This window comes from Bison bison, unplaced genomic scaffold (genome assembly GCF_000754665.1).
Source record: "Bison bison bison isolate TAMUID 2011002044 unplaced genomic scaffold, Bison_UMD1.0 scf7180017864183, whole genome shotgun sequence".
In the NCBI taxonomy this organism is placed as follows: Eukaryota; Metazoa; Chordata; class Mammalia; order Artiodactyla; family Bovidae; genus Bison; species Bison bison.
In genome coordinates this window covers 5,632,363-5,651,442 of record NW_011494755.1, presented here as the reverse complement: position 1 = coordinate 5,651,442, position 19,080 = coordinate 5,632,363, and the positions used below count along the sequence as shown (strand labels likewise).

The 19,080-nt window shown below is 40.5% G+C and overlaps 1 protein-coding gene across 1 annotated transcript in view; it reads left to right on the top strand.

Annotated features, from left to right (window-relative positions):
* Positions 1-16,654, top strand: part of FRRS1L (ferric-chelate reductase 1-like) — a 22,534-nt gene extending 5,880 nt beyond the window's left edge. The window contains exons 2-5 of the mRNA XM_010843621.1: positions 1,171-1,255; positions 3,368-3,506; positions 7,716-7,962; positions 16,028-16,654. Coding sequence (XP_010841923.1) covers positions 1,171-1,255; positions 3,368-3,506; positions 7,716-7,962; positions 16,028-16,035 — 479 coding nt within the window. The 3' untranslated portion in view covers positions 16,036-16,654. The remainder of the gene's footprint in view (positions 1-1,170; positions 1,256-3,367; positions 3,507-7,715; positions 7,963-16,027) is intronic.
* The last annotated feature ends 2,426 nt before the right edge of the window (positions 16,655-19,080 follow it).

Below are 19,080 nucleotides of genomic sequence, written 5' to 3'. Positions count from 1 at the left end.
GGAGGAAAAGGGGACGACGGAGGATGAGATGGCTGGATGGCATCACTGACTCGATGGACGTGAGTCTGAGTGAACTCCAGGAGTTGGTGATGGACAGGGAGGCCTGGCGTGCTGCGATTCATGGGGTTGCAAAGAGTCGGACACGACTGAGCGACTGAACTGAACTGAACTGATAGCTAATTCACATTGTACAGCAGAAACCAGCAGAACATTGTAAAGCAGTTATCTTCCAATTAAAAAAAAAAAGATCTAGGGTAGTAGAAATGAACACAAAACGTACAGATATAAACCAGGCAAGTGTGACCTGTTGGTCTTTAAGTATAATTTAATGAAACAAAGTAAACAAAACCTCGTTTAAAAAAGCATTACAAATCACAAAAGACTTCAGAATAGTAAGAAAAGAAAAACTAATACAATAATTTTTTAAAAGTGTATTTACATTGCCTAATATCTATGGGTGATTTAATTGATTCGTTGCATAATCATTCCAATGTCCAGTGCCAAGCAGTGTGCTGGGCAGAGAATACCAGATGAATCACACACAATTCTTGTGTACACGGAGTGAACAGCCTAGAATAAAAAATTTGTGGGCACAAACTGGAAACGCAGTGTAGGCTCTCCTTTGACTTGTGGTTGAAAGCATTATGACGTTAAGTCATCTTACAAGAAAGATGCATGAAATGATGGGATTAACAAATTTCTATGAGATATGAAAATGTCCTCTACAGCTTGATGAAAAACAAGTTCACAGAAACAGAGAGATCCTATTGTAATATATAGCTGTAAATGGAAAGCCTCTGCTATCAAATAGAGAATTGTTCATTCTTTCTCTTAGAGCAGGTGTATGGAATAAAACTCTCTTTTCATGCTTTCAGTGGACACTGGTGAGCCAGTGCTTATGATGTTATGTCTTCTCTCAGTACCCCAGGCACCCTACCTGTAAGTGAGGAGAAAGCCCTTTCTCAGTTAACACATAGGCTGGGTTCAAAGATGTGTGCCCCACACCTGCCCTCATGAAGAGGGTGATTAGGCATCAACTGAGCTCTTTTCTGAGGCTTTGACCATTTCTAGACTCATGCGATAGAGAATAGTCAACCTACTAAAAAGTAGCTTTTCTCATTGGAAACGCTGTTCCTGGATTTTCTAACTTTATTTCTTCTCACTGGCCAGGTTACCCTTTCCCTACTGCTCCTCCTGTGGATCCATTTGCCAAAATCAAAGTGGATGACTGTGGAAAGACTAAGGGCTGCTTTAGGTTGGTAGATCTGTGAGTTGGAGAACTTTAAAGCTAAGACTTTGATTTGCTTCTCAAGGTAGTATTTAAATTGCATGCAGTTCACTCTCACCAGGGGCCCACACCCCTCATAACTTCAGCACGAATGTAACCTATTTCCAGAGGCCAGCCCAGGTTGCAGCCTTAAAGGCCTTGAGCTGTCTCACGCCCCTTGGCCCTAGAACTTACTTCTCTGGTTCGTTTATGACTTCATTTATGACTGTATGCCATTGACTTGGGGGTCTAAGCAGTTGGTTGTATGAAGAAGAATTACATGACAGAATTTGTCTCTGTTCATTCAGTACGGGTGTGGGCAGGACAGGCAATAATATTGGCTTGGCCCAAATATTCATTTGGGTTTTCCATAACATCTTACGGAAAAAAACACCCAAACGAACATTTGGGGCAACCCAACAGATATGTCTAAGACCCAATTCCTTTTTAAAACAATAGTCATGACTGTGGATAGCTATATGATCCTAGCTAGTCAGTACGCACTGATTCTAGTGTCCAGCTAGTTATTTCAGATCTAGTGCCTGATTATTAGTAGTATTCTATCTGGATGTGATAGACTGGAGCTAGAAAACAGCTAGACAGTGACTTTCCATCTAGACAGCTCTGCTTTGTTTGAGAAAGCCTCCTTTTCTTTGAGTCCTTTATTTCCAAAAACAAATTGTCCTAGAGTAAAGATTTTGATTGCCATTGCAATGAATGTGGTTTTTTTTTTTTTTTTTTGGTTTGGGACTCAAAGTCCAAGGACTAAAAACTGAATACAGGGGTTTTGAGTTTTTGGATTGCAAGAGTATTTCTAAGGAATTTAAAAAAATCTAGTGATACTATTGTTATTGAGGAAGATAGCCAACAATGAATAATTCTGGTGATTAGGGGATATTTTTGAGAAGAAAAGGAGTTTTAGTGCCCTGCTGGCTTCAGGGAGACTTGCTTTCTGGCCCACTCACTTAGCTTTGCTCACTCGTTGCAGCTTTTTCACTCCGGTTCCTGTGGTCTTGAGCTTACACCCCTTGCCAGCTGCTCAGGGTACCTGCCTGCAAAGCTGCATGTTCCCTGTCTCCCTCCTCCATCAGTACTTAGCAGCCTTGCATCCTATACCTTTAGATACCTTTTATCTGAGCTTAGATTATCCCATCCATTGCTGCAGTTTTCAGTCATTTCTGAAAGGCAGTATTCCTAAAACTAGGGCTTGCTGGTCCTCAAAGGATCCACAAGTTCTCTGTAAGAAAATTTAAATTCATGTTTTCATTGCAACGATGCTCCTTAAACGGATTAACGAATGCATAATCTGATTATCTGGATAAACATCTTACTTTAGTGTCTGAATTTTATTAGTCCCAAGCAGCTCAATAGAGCAAAGGCAGATTTTTTAAGTAAATGATGCATTCGCATCCAGTGAATGTAAGTAAATGAGGCATTCGTTTGGTGCCCTGTATGTATAAGGGTTTTGGAGCAGTTCAAACAGATAAAAGTAGAGGAGAATGGAGTCGTGACTTGTAATAAGACACAGGCTCAAAATAAAGACCCTGCAGAGTTGAATCAGACATACCATTGGGCGGGGGGGGCGGGGTAAGCAGGAAGTCAGTTTCAGCCAATGACATCATTTTCCCCTGAATGCTATGAATTTAAAAGGTCCTGGTTTTGTAGTTTAATCTGTATTCAGTTTGTCCATTTTTGTTAATTGAAAATTTGTAAATGAAAAGAAATGGCAATCTAAATTATTTACATTATTAACTCAGGATTTTTTTGTTCTCTAAAAGGAGTCAGAAATAATTTGGTAATTGTGAATATTTGAGAAACTCTAATAAGATGTCGAGAACCCTGGCTAGGACTTGAGGCCCGTGCCACAGCTTGATTCACTCAGCAAGTCCCTTCTCATCTCTGGACCTTGTTTGTACATAGATAAAGAGGAGCAGATCATCTTTGCAGTCTCTGCTGGATGAAATTGTGATTTTGAGATCCCAGGGAGCAGAGATCTGATTCATATTGCTTAGCATTCTGCCTGACACAGAGATGCTCTCTTAATGTGTTTTGAAGACGTAGAGGCGGAAGCAGTAATACCTGTTTCGGTTTACCCTATAGATACGGCAAACCGGGCTGTAACGCAGAAACCTGTGACTACTTCCTTAGCTACCGGATGATAGGGGCTGATGTGGAATTTGAGCTGAGTGCAGACACCGATGGTTGGGTTGCAGTTGGATTCTCTTCAGACAAGAAAATGGTAAGACACAAATCGTGGTGGAAGGTGATTTTTCTCTTCAGTCTGCTGTACCACTTTAGATTTTAGAGAACGAGTGTGGTTATGTTTCCCTAAGCACCCGTGCCACTTTTAAATGGGAGAAGCCAATTCCTGGTATTTGATTTTCTTTATCCAAGCAAGTAAATTGATCACAGCATGATAGCCATTATACTAGTTATGTCTCTCTGATTACAAGTTAAAAAAAAATAATTCAAGTTATTTTAAATGGAGAAGGAAGGGTTGGTTATGAGAGTATAGGGTATCTCCTGGTACTTGTATTCATTAGTTAATTCCACAGTCATGCTGCAAGAGAGCCCCACCAAACCACGTGGCTGATAACAGTCAGCATTGGTTTGTTGCTCACATGTGTATGGATTGGCTGGGACTCGGTTGCTTTTGGCTCCAGTCCATGGCTTGGATTCAGGTACTGTCTAATCATTCTGGAACCAGTGGCTCCCAAGGCATGTTTTTTTCATGGCAGAGGCAGAAACACAAGAGTCATCCAAGCTGATTTCAAACCTGTGTTCACATCACATCTGCTGGTAATACTCCATTGCCCAGAGTAAGTCGCCCAGCCTAACCCAGAATGAGGGCAGAGAAGTATCCTTCCCAACCAAGAGGCCTTGTGAAGGTGTAGATATATATTACAACAACAGGGGAGTGAAGAATTGGGCCCAACAATTTAATATTCCACATCATACCTTGTCAAGAATGCATCTGGCCCTCAGAAAGGACTGTGGACAGGAACAGGCAGGAACCCAGGTTGCTGTCCGTTGCTTATCTCTGCTTCTCTCTGTGCCTCTGCCGCATTCTGCCCTCCTTCTTCCAGAGCTTCGTCATTTGCCATGCATTGTGCCAAGGTGCTTCCCAGACAGCCACACTTTCTTAGGCCATTGAACCTTTGCATGTGCGGCTGCTTTTTGGATAAGATGCTTCTCTTCACCTGGTCTGTTTTGAGGCTCTTAGAATGAGATGGGGGCAGCAAGAGTGGTGGGAAGGGCCCAGGTTTCAGGTATGTTTTGAAGGTAATACTGACAGGCTTTTGCCGGTGGATTGGACCTGGGTTATAGGTGGGTCATAAGAAGAGATTTGGGGATCAGGCTAAGCAATGAAAACTCCATTGAGTTTGGTTTTGGAGAGGTCGCTAGAAGAATGAGCTTCTCATTCCAGGCAGCAAAACAACGGGTCCACCTGGTAAGACTGCATGGATACTAGTCTACATCATTTGTCTCCTACTTCAGGGTCAACGGGAGAAAGAGTGGTTGTGTGCCATCCAACAGGCTGGCTTGCAGTGCAACTGACCATTTCTTGTCCAGGAATGGATTTGCACCCATGGTGCACTCACCCTTACCATTAGAGGGCTCAGAGGAGGGAGGTTGAGTAAGAAGCATCCAAATTTCACGTTTGACATTTTGCTATCTAAAGGCCTTCAAAATCTAGGTTTCTTTTTCTCTTCCTATTACTCTAAGAAGTACAGATTTAAAAAATTTCAAAACCTGATGCACAGGAAAAGCAAAATGGAACCTCTTTGTAATAGTCATTGACTATTTTTTTTGGAAATAATGAATTGCTGATTTCTTTATTAGATTTTATTCTTTAGAGAGGTTTTAGGTTCAGCAAAACTGAAGAAGGTACAGAAAATTTCCATATACCCTGTCCCCACACACGCAGAGCCTCCCTCATTATCAGCATTCTCCACAGAGGGGTACATTTCTTATAGCTGATAAACACCTTTAACTTTTTTAGTTTTTTTTTTTTTTTTAATGTTACTCCTATAGACAAGTTGCAGGAATAGGACCGTTGTCATCGTTGTCCGGTCACTCAGTCATGTCCAACTCTTTGCGACCCTGTGGACTGCCACATGCCAGTCTTCCATCCTTTGCCACCTCCTGGAGTCTGCTCAAATTCATGTCCATTGAGTCGGTGATGCCGTCCAACCATTTCAGTCTCTGTTGCCCCCTTCTCCTTCCACTCTCAATCTTTCCCAGCATCAGGGTCTTTTCCAGTGAGTTGGCTCTTTGCATCAGGTGGCTAAAGTATTGGAGTTTCAGCTGCAGTCATTCCAATGAATATTCAGGACTGATTTCCTTTAGGATTGACTGGTTTGATCTCTTTGCTATCCAAGGGACTCTCAGGAGTCTTCTCTGGCACCACAGTTTGAAAGCATCAGTTCTTCAGTGCTCAACCTTCTTTGTGGCCCAACTCTCACATCTGTACATGACCACTGGAAAAACCATAGCTTTGACTAGATGGACCTTTGTTGGCAAATTAATGTCTCTGCTTTTTAATTCACTGTCTAGGTTTGTCATAGCTTTTCTTCCAAGGAGTAAGCGTCTTTTAATTTCATGGCTGCAGTCACCTTCTGCAGTGATTTTAGAGCCCAGGAAGATAAAGTCTGTCACTGTTTCCATTTTTTCCCCATCTATTTGCCATGAAGTGATGGGACTGGATGCCATGATCTTCATTTTTCGAAAGTTTAGTTTTAAGCCAGCTTTTTCACTCTCATCTTTCACCTTCATCAAGAGGCTTTTTAGTTCCTCTTTTCTTTCTGCCATAAGGGTGGAGTCATCTGCATATGTGAGGTTACAGATATTTCTCCTGGAAGTCTTGATTCCCGCTTGAGCTTTATCCAACCCAGCATTTTGCATGATGTATTCTGCATATAAGTTAAATAAGAAGGGTGACAATATACAGTCTTGACGCACTCATTTTCCAATTTTGAACCAGTTCATTTCTTCCATGTCCTATTCTAACTATTGCTTCTTGAGCTGCATACAGATTTCTCAGGAGGCAGGTAATGTGGTCTGGTATTCCCAGCTCTTGAAGAATTTTCCACAGTTTGTTGTGATCCACACAAAGACTTTAGCATAGTCAATGAAGCAGAAGTAGATGTTTTTCTGGAATTCTCTTGCTTTCTTTATGATCCAACAGATGCTGGCAATAGGACCATGAACTCCTATATATATATAGATGTTTCACCTGTTGTTCAGTTGCTAAGTTGTGTCCAACTCTTTGGGACACTATGCCAGGCTTCCCTGTCCTTCACTATCTCCCAGAGTTTGCTCAAACTCATGTCCATTGAGTTGGTGATGCAGCCATCTCATCCTCTGTCATCCCCTTCTCCTCCTGCCCTCAATCTTTCCCAGCATCAGGGTCTTTTCCAATGAGTCGTCTCATAAACTCCTATATATATGTTTCACTAAATGGTAACTTTTTATTGTGGTAAAACATATACAACCTAAAACTTACTATTTTAACCATTTTAGTGTGCTGCGATTCATGGGGTTGCAAAGAGTCAGACATGACTGAGCGACTGAACTGAACTGAACTGAAAGTATACAGTTCAGTGGCATTAACTACATTCATGGTGTGGAACCACCACCAGCTGGTTCCAGAACATTCTCACAAACAGTAATGTTTGCCGTATGTGCTTTATCTCTCTCTGCTGTTGCTGCAACTGCTGCTACTACTCTGACTTCTACTACTTATGATTTTTATTATTTTCTACAAACTTGAGAGGTTAAATTGAAGGTATCATGACCCTTTAACTCTAAATATTTAAGCAGGTATTTCCTAAGATCAAGGATATTCTTTTTCATTATATAATTTATTAAATTCAGGAAGTTTAACATAGATACCGTAGTATTATCAGATACACTGTCCACTATCAAAAGTTGCCCTTTGCCGCAATGCTATGCTTTATCGAAAATTTTATTTTATGATGCAGGGTTCTGTCTAGGAACACCATTAGTTGTCATGTATTGACATGACAATATCTTTACTCTTCTTGATTTTGAAACAGTTTTTTAGCTTTTTCTTTTTTGGTCTTTCATGATATTGACCCTTTTGAAGGTTACAGGCCACTTTTTTTTTGTAGAATGACCTTCAATTTGGATTTAATTGTTTGCTCATGATTAGGTTAAGTGTCTGTGTTTTCAGCAGGACTACTAGAGAGCTGGTGATGTAATCTTCCCTAAGTGGCACATGAGGAGATACTCAGTGTCAGATATGGTGGTGCAAACTCTGGTCACTCGATTAAAGCTTTTTAATGGCATTTAAAACAATTTTTGGGGTGGGACTTCCAATTACAGAGGTCACGGAATGTATGTTTTGGAGTGAAATTTCTTTCTAGCAGAAGAGTTTGCCTCAGATGCACCTTTAACTTTTCTTCTCCGTCATCTTTTGTGTTAGGGTGGTGACGATGTCATGGCCTGCGTCCACGACGACAATGGCAGGGTCCGCATACAGCACTTCTATAATGTAGGCCAGTGGGCGAAGGAGATTCAGAGAAACCCTGCCAGAGATGAAGAAGGAGTTTTTGAGAACAATCGGGTCACCTGCAGATTTAAACGGCCTGTAAATGTTCCCAGAGATGAAACGATTGTCGATCTGCATTTGAGTTGGTATTACCTGTTTGCTTGGGGTCCAGCCATTCAGGGTAAGCTTACATTTTGGGATCTGGATTAAACACCAGACACTGCTGTGCTTCAGTCATTATTGACTGGGAGTCATTATTTACAAGAAAGTGATGAGCACTTTGTATAACATAGAAAAAGGAGACAGGATCCTGCCTTCAGAATATAGTAATGGACTTACTATACACATGAACACCGAATGGGACAATTATACACATGCATAGTTAGAGTGAGATACACAAGATAATATATGATGAGCTGTGGCTTGATGAAACAGATCATATGTCTGCTGTATATGGTGTATGGACTCTAATTCTCACAATGGTCTTTTACTTCTCACCATGTCCTCCAGAATTGTAGGAATTATCATCTTCATTTTAGAGAGCTTTTAAGGAATCTGCTCAGGGGATTCCCAGGTGGCACTAGTGGTAAAGAATCCACCTGCCAATGCAGGAGACTCGAGAGACTCGCATTTGATCCCTGGGTCAGGAAGATCCCCTAGAGAAGGAAATGGCTACCCACTCCACTATTCTTGCCTAGAAAATTCCATGGACAGAGGAGCCTGGTGGACTATAGTTCATGGGGTCACAAAGAGTTGGATACGACTGAGTGACTGACACTTTCACTTTTTTTTTTTTTTCCATCCATTGCCTAATAGGATCTTTTTCTTTCCTTCAAATTGTTGCCATTGATTGATTGGAAATTTCATGCCTTTCTTTGCCTGTTTCTAGTTGGGAAAACATCTGGATGCCTCCAGATTTACGACCCCTTTTCCATTTGCTTATTTCCCAGGTTACTGACAATGAATCTGCAATTATATTTTTGATTACTCTTAGTACCCTGGGAAATAAACTATGTCTTAGGCTGGAGAAATGAACTCATTTTAAATGATGGGGTTTGGAATCTAAAAAGCTGAGTTTGAGTGTTGATTCTGCCCCTTGGTAGCTGTATCTAGCCTTTATCTAAATTCTGAGTTCTAATTTCTTTTTATCTACAATGAGGATAATAATGATATTGAATTCATAGCATTATTCTAAGGGTTAAATGAAAACAAGTATTTGACACCACTGGCAAGTGCTGTACCTCAGAAGGTCATCTTCTTACACATATGGCATCATGGCCCAGTATTCCAAGCCCTCCCCAATGCTGGAGACTTTGCCTGATAAGCACTCTCAGCATTCTGACATTGTTCTCAGTATCTCCAAACAGCACGGACACATTCCTACCTTACAGAGAGGCTTGTGCTTTTCCTATCTTGTGAACACTATTCTAACGCCTCTCTGGTGATCAAACCCTATCCATCCTCTTAAGGTCTCTCAAAGAGGATAAACTGTGAGCTGAGCCTTGAAGGGAGGATATGGGATTAGATGTGTCTCAAGAAAGGCATGAACTGGAGGTACATGGTTAAGCCTGGGAATTCACGAAGGTGACCAGTGAGAGAGGTTAGGGAAGAGAGGTGAGTGCGACCTGTTGAGACAAAAACTCTTGCCAACCCGAGGAGTTTGGTTTGTGTTAACAAGAGCCAGCATGGACACTGGGGTAGGGGCTGGGCATGTCAAGTATGGCACAGCTTCCCTGGCAGATAGTAACTTCAAAACCCTTCCTTTGAGGCCCGTTTTCCAAGGAGATCTCTGCTCTGAACTCATAGGCATGTCTCCCTCACCCGAGTTTCATATTGGTTAATCAAAAGGTCAGGCCCTTCCTATCAATTTTAGCTTATGAAGCAGCCTTTACATACAGCCTTTCCCTTTTTCCTCTTCTAACCAGCTCAAAAAATGCTTTCCATCCAAAGACTTGTTTGGTATCTTAATTCTCCTTCTTTCATACCTCCATTCCACTCCGCCAGACAGACATGTAGACTTGTAGACACACAGCACATCCTCTCTGATCTGGCCTGGCCAGGCTACCACTTTACATCCCATAGACTTCATCTGCAAGGGAGTCGGTCAGGAGTTGTTAGTGGTCCATATATTAATATTAAAAACATATTTGAAAACAATAGCAGCTCTTTGAAGACTTGTCTCATTTTTCTGTGGTTTGCATGTATCATTTTAAATCTGTACCTTTTTTCTCTTGCTGCTTCCTTTTTCTTTCTTTCTTCTCAAAGGCTCTATCACCCGACATGATATAGACTCACCGCCGACTTCAGAGCACGTTGTCAGTATTTACAAGTACGAGGACATTTTTATGCCATCGGCTGCCTATCAGACCTTCTCCTCTCCGTTCTGTCTGCTTCTAATTGTTGCCCTGACCTTCTACTTACTGATGGGAACCCCTTAACCACAGTGGCAGAACGAACAGAGTCAATGCATTAGAAAGCCTTTAGTATATTTTTAAAAAATATTCAGTATTGTTTTAGCTTCTATTATGTAAAAAAATAAAAACAAGACACATAGGATTCAGCTTTTTGGAAAAAAGAGCAAGCTGCTTTTCTAATTGAAGTGTTGTTTAATAATGACCCATACTTTTAGAAAGACTTAAAACTTTTCTAAACACTCATTTTCAAATATGTTTTCTTACTTGAGCTTTACAACATGTCTGAGTTGGCTTGAAGAAAATGATTATTGCCATCATTATTATACTGATTGGAATTTGAGACCCAAGAAGACACTCTTTTTATGACTCTTGTGCCATGTAGCCTTGGCTGCTCAGTCAGATAACACATAGTAAAGCAGAGAAAGCCAGGCTTAGAAACTATGTCTCTAAACAACCTTCACTCTGCCAACTACAGTTCAAGAGTTATTTGGAGTAATACTAAAGAGAACTTCTCTGGATGGCCCAAGTTCACAGTCAGAACCTAGAAGGCAGAAGAACTTTCAAATTTCCACAGAGCATGAAGGTCTTTAGATATTTACACAGCTCATGAGGAGAATGATGGAGATAACAGTGATATGAAAATGGTTCAGACTTATTTGAAATGTCTTCTCAATTAGTAAGTAGCTAAGAGAACACATTTTTTATTGCTGCTTGGAAAGGTTAAAAACAAAACTGTGAGTATTCCTGAAGATGTAAAATTATATTGATAAGAAATTGGGGCATTCTTAGAAGTTAGAATTTGGACTCTACTACCACTGTATTTAATAAATTAAGGTATTCATTTGTGGTTACAGCTAATTCTGTTGTCAGAATCAACATATGTTGAGTACAATTAAATGTATTATAATAGACAAATCATCTTAAATATTCAAGGCATTTTAATAATAAATTAACATTTTTGGAGACTGTGGAAATTTGGAGTAGAAACCTTTTAAAGATGACATTTTTAAAATTAGAAAATGCCCCATCAAGTGAATTTACTTAGAGTATCCATTCACATGTTTAGACTTGTAAATTGGGTTAGCCGTCAGCATAATTTATACTAATGTCTTGACTTAATGCACTTCCTTTTTTTCAAAGGAACCCAAACGTTGCTTTACTCCAGCTGTCTGAGTTAATAGCCCATTTAGAGGGAAAGAGTCTATGGGTGTATGCTGCTGAGGCATTCCCATTGTAGAGTGCTGGAGTCTTCTGGCTCCCCGCCATACCCCACCCCATTGCTTTAAAGCTGACTCCAACTTTGTGGGTTTTGTGATTAAACAACACTGGAGACTGTGATTTCTAATGCCATCCTTGGAATCCATGTCGGAGGTGAAAGGCCACTTCCCCTGTGGAAAAGGCTTTCACATTCTTCTGGAACTGAACAAAAATGAGGAAAGCATCCCAATTCTGTGACTTTGCACAATTTACCACGTGCATCCAAGGGATGCAGGAGAAATGATCCTCATTGCAGATGGAGAGAGGTCAAGTGTCATTGAGCAATGGCTTCAAACTCAAGTCATCTGACTCAAGTCCCAGGCTCTGCCCGACTGCAGTGGCCTCATTACGAAGCCCGCCAGCCATGGCTGAGGAGGGCCTGTATGTCACCTTCTAAGGTGGTTGTGTAGTGGTTGTGCAGCAGTGAGGCTGAGTATGCAACACCCACATTGTAAATAAGAAAGCAAATATTTTTATATTTCACCCTCTCATGTATAATATTTCCTCTATAAATAGGTTAAAACTGAATCGAGACTCAAGCTAGTCTCTGTAGCAGGCAGGGAAAGAATAAATTAAGGGATTTTCCCTTCTGCTTACTTTCAAGTCAGGCTAATTGTTTCATGAACTGTTTTTCCTTGGATTACCAGTTTTGCACGTTTGTGCTTTGAACTTTCAACGATATCTCATTTCCATTAGTGTAAAATGAGAGCCACTTTGATTACCTCCACTGTCCTCTTTCGTCACCACTCCTCACCTTGCTGTGTCCCAGCAAGACTCAATTGCTCTCAGTTCTTCAGACCCAGTTTCTCACCTCTCTTGACATTCCCTGTGTCCAGACAGTCTCCACTGCCTAGGCGTGCTGAACTCCTATGCATCTTTCAGGTCACAGCGTAACTGTTTCTTCCTCCGATCCCCTGGATTAAGTAGGTTCAGGCCCCTGCCAGACGCTCTCATAGCACACTCGGCTTCACCATCATTTAACTTATCACACTTTCCTGTAATTGCTGGCTTGTCCTCCCTGCTAACTCCCTAATGGAGGGACTATAGTTTGTTACTCATCATTTTAACAGATACTCCTACATAGTAGGTACTCAGCAAACATTTGTTGAATGAATGCATAAATGAAACTACTTCTGTGGCAAGTTTGGTTCACAAAGTCTGTATTTCACATACATTGCCAGACTGGCCAACGTTTTTTATGTTCTACCTGTGGTCATTCTCTTAGCAAAGACTGAGCTTTTGCCTTTTGAAACATAAATAGAAAGATCTTTCATAACAATGCTGTTTTGCCCTGTAAAACAGAGTTTGACATTTTTAACAATAATCATGGTTCAGAAATGAGAATTTATAGACCAGGAATGCAAAACTGAATTTCACCATCATCTCAGAGAATCATCAGTTTATGGACATACTAAAGTGAAAATTTTGTAGACTCAAATTTCATTAATTCTTACCTAGGATAGGAGAATCAACTTCTATTTTATCTCTGTAGTCCTTTTTCTAACATTGTACTTGTTACAGGGGAGATGCCCAACTAGTGTATTTTTGTAAATGCCCAGGTAGAATAATGTTTGCTAAATTTATTTAGTGCTGTTCTAAGCACTTTACATGGATTAACTCATTTAATCCTCACAACAACCAGAGGAAGTAGATTCTGTTATTAGTCCAGTTTTACAGATGAAAAAACTGAGGCTAGGCCTTTGGCATGAATTACCAGTGTTGGCTCCCAAGGTGGCGCTAGTGGTAAAGAACCTGCCAACCAGTGCTGAAGACGTGAGAAAGCCAGGTTCAGTCCCTGGGTTAAGGAAGATGCCCTGGGGGAGGGCATGGCAACCCACTCCAATATTCTTGCCTGGAGAATCCCCATGGACAGAGGAGCCTGGAGGGCTACAGTCCATAAGGTAGCAGAGTCGTACACGACTGAAGCGACTGAGCATGTACCAGTGTTGGCAAGGACTTGAGACACCAGTTTATCCAATACACTTACTTTAAAAAGGCACATGCATATTCATTAAAACTTTCATTAAATGGAACCCACTATCCACACTCAAATTAGCCAAGTGCTTTTTTTCCCCCTTAAGCAATTTACAATGAATAGGAGGACTTTTTATAGTTAGATTTAGGGAAAGGGGTACATTTTACTTTCTTTTTATTTTCTTAAAACATTTTGATTCTTTATTTTGTCGTCTTAGTGCTTTTTATGTTATTTAAAAATAATACACAGATTGGAAAAGTTAGAATGCATTTAATAGTGATTTACCTAAAACCCAGGTCTTCCAGCTTAGAGCCTAGTGCCCTTTTCTTGCTTCATTGTAGTCTCAAAGATGAATTTGCCAACATGATTTCAGACAAAATGCAGGAGCCATATTTCATTATATTTTGTTGGCTTCTGTCCTTAAGGAAATTGGACAATTTGGACAACTCAGAGATAGATTACATCCCACAGAGTTTTTTTACTAATGTCTCTGTAATTAAGTTTATAGTCTATATTCAGGATTTTGTGCTTAAGAGCTATTACCACTGAAGTTGTCATTCTTAGTTCTGGCCTGAGGGTCAGCAAAGTGTTTCTGTAAAGGTCCAGATGATAAATATTTTAGGCTTTAAAGTCTCTCAGCTGTTCAGCTCTGTCACAGACAATACATAAACCCATGAGCGTGGCAGTGTTCCAGTAAAACGCCACTGACACAAATTCAAATTTTATATAACATTTACATGTCACCCATATTTTTCTTTAGATTAAAAAAAATTTTTAATGTAAGAACCATTTTAGCTTGCAGGCCATACAAAAATAGGCAGCAGGTTGGCCTGTGGACTGTAGTTTTCCCACTCTTGCTCTCAGCTAAATGACCCAGGTATCATGGTCAATTGCATAGGACACTGCCAGTAATGTAAGTTGTTACTGGTTAACTGTAAAAATATCAATGTTAGTGAGTAATTTGTAAAATAAATTAGAATTGATGGATTGTTATCTTGATAATGGATTCCCATTAGAACGTGCATTCTCCAGAGTTGATGTGAAAGAGCGGAGAAGGCAATGGCACCCCACTCCAGTAGGCTTGCCTGGAAGATCCCATGGACAGAGGAGCCGGTGGGCTGCAGTCCATGGGGTCGCTAGGAGTCGGACACGATTGAGCGACTTCACTTTAACTTTTCACTTTCATGCATTGGAGAATGAAATGGCAACCCACTCCAGTGTTCTTGCCTGGAGAATCCCAGGGACCGGGGAGCCTGGTGGGCTGCCGTCTATGGGGTCGCACAGAGTCGGCCTGAAGCGACTTAGCAGCAGTAGCAGCAGCAGATGTGAAAGAGAGAGCAGTAAAGTCAGAGCTGGGTGAACAGCAGTTTTATTTTATCTAGGTTGAGGCAATTGTGAATGACTTTTACTGTGCCATTGCTCTTCATGGTGGGATTACAGTTGACCCTTAAAGATCACAAAGGCTTAGGGATACTGATAGTGTCCTTTAGTGGAAAATCCACCTATAATTTAGAGTAATCCCTCCAAAACAGGTAGTTCCCATGTCTGAGGCTCCTCCTATCTGTAGCCCCACATCCAAGGATGCAACCAGCCTCACTGAGTGTAGCACTGCAATATTTACTGTTGAAAAAGATCCATATTTAAGTGGACCAGCCTCACTGAGTGTAGCACTGCAATATTTACTGTTGAAAAAGATCCATATTTAAGCAGACCTGGTCAAACTGGTGTTGTTCAAGGGTCGGCTGTACAATGTTTCAGACTAATGTATTTTCCTCTAGACAGTTTTTAAGTATTACCTAAATCTATTACATTCATGGGATGGGAGTGTTTTACACATGTGACTGTGGCATAACCTCCTGTATCATAATGGAAATATGTTTGAGAACCACCACAATAGTCCAAATGCTGAGATGGGAATACTTGCTGTATAGAATTGCTCTGTTCTCTACACAGAATTGGTTATGTTTAGCGAACAGTGTGATTATTCTCGGTGTGTTTGTATATACATCTGTGCATATGTGATGGGCACTGTGTTTATACATAAATGCCTGTATATATACCATTTGAAAGTCCTTGTCAGGATTGTTTCTGTTTCTGATCTGGTCTCTTAAATACTTTAAAACTCAAGAGGTAAAACATTGTGTGTATTATAGGCAAAACTACCCTTGAGTTTATGGTAGTTTAGTTTGTAGAAAGGATTCCTGGGTCCTTTATTAAACTTTGCCTCCTCCATTCAACATTCTATGACTTGTTAAGAATGTATAAAGTATCATTGTTGAGTTTGACTTTTCTATACAGTTAGTTAAGAAACCAAGACTAGTGTGAATTGAGTAAATGGCATGTTGATGCAACCTATCCATGTTTTATATTTAATTAGATTCCTTATTCATTTAATCAATTATTTAGTTTCAAGTTATACTTGGTTGTTTTTATATTTAATAGATAAGTATACATTCTTTTTCATGAAAATAGTGGCTATTAATGTGATTTTAAATATGGTTAAAGATTTAAGTGAATCATCAAGCTCTTTGGGATTTTTCACTTCAACTCTGCTGATATTCCATTAATGTTTTCTGTTTCCCCTGGATATTGGCCATTAGGCAAATAGCTGTTCCATTCCATTCTTCTGGAGAGTGATCAATTCTGTAGGATTATGGGGTGCTGCGGTGGTTGTGGCATTCACCCAGATCACTGAAGCCGTTATCTTTTCATCAGATAGAATGTCCTGACCACCTGGAAGAGCAAATGCAACTTCTCCACATGCCTTATTCCCCCAGATGCGCTGATATGCTGGAACAATCTGGCTCCAGAAGTATTAATAATACTTTTTTGAGACTTGTCTATCAAATACTATTTTGTAAGAACTATGCCTTTAAATAGACATTGATGGGTTATATTTGTTTTATAATAATTGTGTACCTAATGTTCACTTGTGATTGATTTTGAGATTTATGTATATTTATAAGCCTGTCCTATGTGAATTTTTACTCTATGATGTGTGGTACCTTACTAATAAAGACATGGATTTCTGTTTATGTAAAGTAATGGTAGCAATATTCCTAGATGCTTTCTAAGTGATTATTCTGTCCATATGATATCACGAATACTCCTGTATTTAGAGGATTATGTTAGAGTTAGAATATATTAACTAGGTTTAAACTTTAAAATATAAATTCTCAACATGGTTTGAAATTCTTGAGTTGATGTAATTAAAGTTTGTAATTCTTTACTGCTTTACTCTGATGCATTTTTGATTTTATGTTTGTTTGTTTTACATCCTTTCATCAGTAAAGTCTTTGTGAAGTTATAAACCTTGGAGAAGATGAGAGCCTGTCATCCTGACAAAGGAAAAATCATGTTGCAGTAGTCAGGTAAAAATATTTGCAAGAAAAACAATTTGCAAAAGAAATCTGTATTTAAAGCTTCAGCCTAATGCCTTTATCAGATAGTAAATGGAGGCCTGTAATCCCATTTAAATTGTATTAGTTGACTGACAGGGCATACTAGCTCTAAGAATTTCGTTATAGACCTTGGTGGTAACTAAATCATGTTGTATGTTAACAACAGTTAGTTTAGTGGTAAAGTCTTATGAATCGTCAGGGTGGTGTGGAAATTGCAGAATGCAATAGCTGAGCAAATTGAGAAACTGGGACTAGGTTGAAAAGTGCAAGGAATGTCATGTTAAGAAAGAATTATTACCACATTCTGCATTATAGGCTGGAATTCTTACCACCTCCCCAAATAAGTATTTGGTTATTTTTTGGTATCCTCGTGGTATTTATTTTGGTATCCTGTGGTATTTATTTTGCAGTATTCTCAGTGGGTAGCTCAGCTATCATACCTGACCTTGGCTGATGATGTTTGACTTGTAAGTTTCTTAGGGTTCAGTCCCAGGTGTGAGGGCCAGAGGATGGGCTGTAAAAAGAGACTGCTGAAGTGGAGTGGACGTGAAAGTCACTTGCTTCCAGGAGGTCAAGCAGCTTTAACCACCTGTTGATTCATTCATTCAATGAATGTTTATTGAGGACTCTTATGTGCCAGTCTGTATGTGAGAAACTACACTTGGAGGACAAGAGGAAGACCTGCTCTTGATTTCTGCCTCTAGGAGGCTCACAGCCTATTCGGAGAGTCAAATAAATAAACATTGCAATGATATTGTTTGGTGACTGCAGTGTAAGGAAACGCTCGGGTGGAGTAGGGATCCTCACCCAGCCTGGGGTAGCCAGGAAAGCAGGTGCAGTGCTGGGGCTGAATCTCTCTTTTTCAGTACTTATTTATGTCTTTGGCTGCACAGGGCCTTAGTCGCTCATGCAGGATCTTTGAGTTGCATCACACAAATTCTTGGTTGCAGCATGCGGAATCTAATTCCCTGACCAGGGATCGAACCTGGGCCCCCTGCATTCGGAACGCGGAGTCTTAGCCACTGGACCACCAGGGAAGTCCCTGAGGTTGAACCTTAAAGAAGGAATAGGCGTAAAGCAGGCAAAGGATGTGGAGAGGCATCTTCAAGAAAGGGGAGAGCAACCCAGGAGAAAGGCCAGCAGGATGAGTTGGGAACCACTGTCATTGGACAGGGTTTGTATGAGTTTCCGATTGCTGCTGTGACAAGTTACCATAAATTTAGTGGCTTCCAACAACAGAAATGTATTCTCTTGAAGTTCTGGAGGCCAGAGGTCTGAAGAGAATTGAATGCAGCTAAAATGTAGAGATTGGCAGGGCTGGTTTCTCCCGGGAACTCCAGGGGAGAGAACTCTTCCTTGGCTCTTACAGCTTCTGGTAGCTGTGGGTATTCTTTGGCCCATGGCCTCATGACTCCAATGTCTGCCTCTGTGGTCGGAGAGGTCAGGTTGCTTCTCCTCTTCTGTAGTCTAATCTCCTTCCCTCCCTCGAATAGAGATACCTGTGATTACATTTAGACCCCATCCATATTATCCAGGATAATTTCCCTATCTCAAAGTCCTTAACCTCATCATATCTGCAAAGTGTAAGTAAGGTAACATACTTCACAGGTTTTAAGGATTAGCTCCTGGATATTGTTAGGGGCCACCCAAGTGCTGGAGGATAAAGGATGAAGCAGGGAGTGGGGAGAGGTGAGGCAGGGTGAGTGTGGCTCTTTATGACATAGTAAAGAGCTTGCACTCATCTCACATGCTAGTAAAGTAATGCTCAAAATTCTCCAAGCCAGGCTTCAGTAATACGTGAACCGTGAACTTCCTGATGTTCAAGCTGGTTTTAGAAAAGGCAGAGGAACCAGAGATCAAATTGCCAACATCCGCTGGATCATGGAAAAAGCAAGAGAGTTCCAGAAAAACATCTATTTCTGCTTTATTGACTATGCCAAAGCCTTTGACTGTGTGGATCACAATAAACTGTGGAAAATTCTGTAAGAGAGGGGAATACCAGACCACTTGACCTGCCTCTTGAGAAATCTGTATGCAGGTCAGGAAGCAACAGTTAGAACTGGACATGGAACAACAGACTGGTTCCAAATAGGAAAAGGAGTCTGTCAAGGCTGTATATTGTCACCCTGCTTATTTAACTTATATGCAGAGTACATTATGAGAAATGCTGGACTGGAAAAAACACAAGCTGGAATCAAGATTGCCGGGAGAAATATCAATAACCTCAGATATGCAGATGACACCACCCTGAT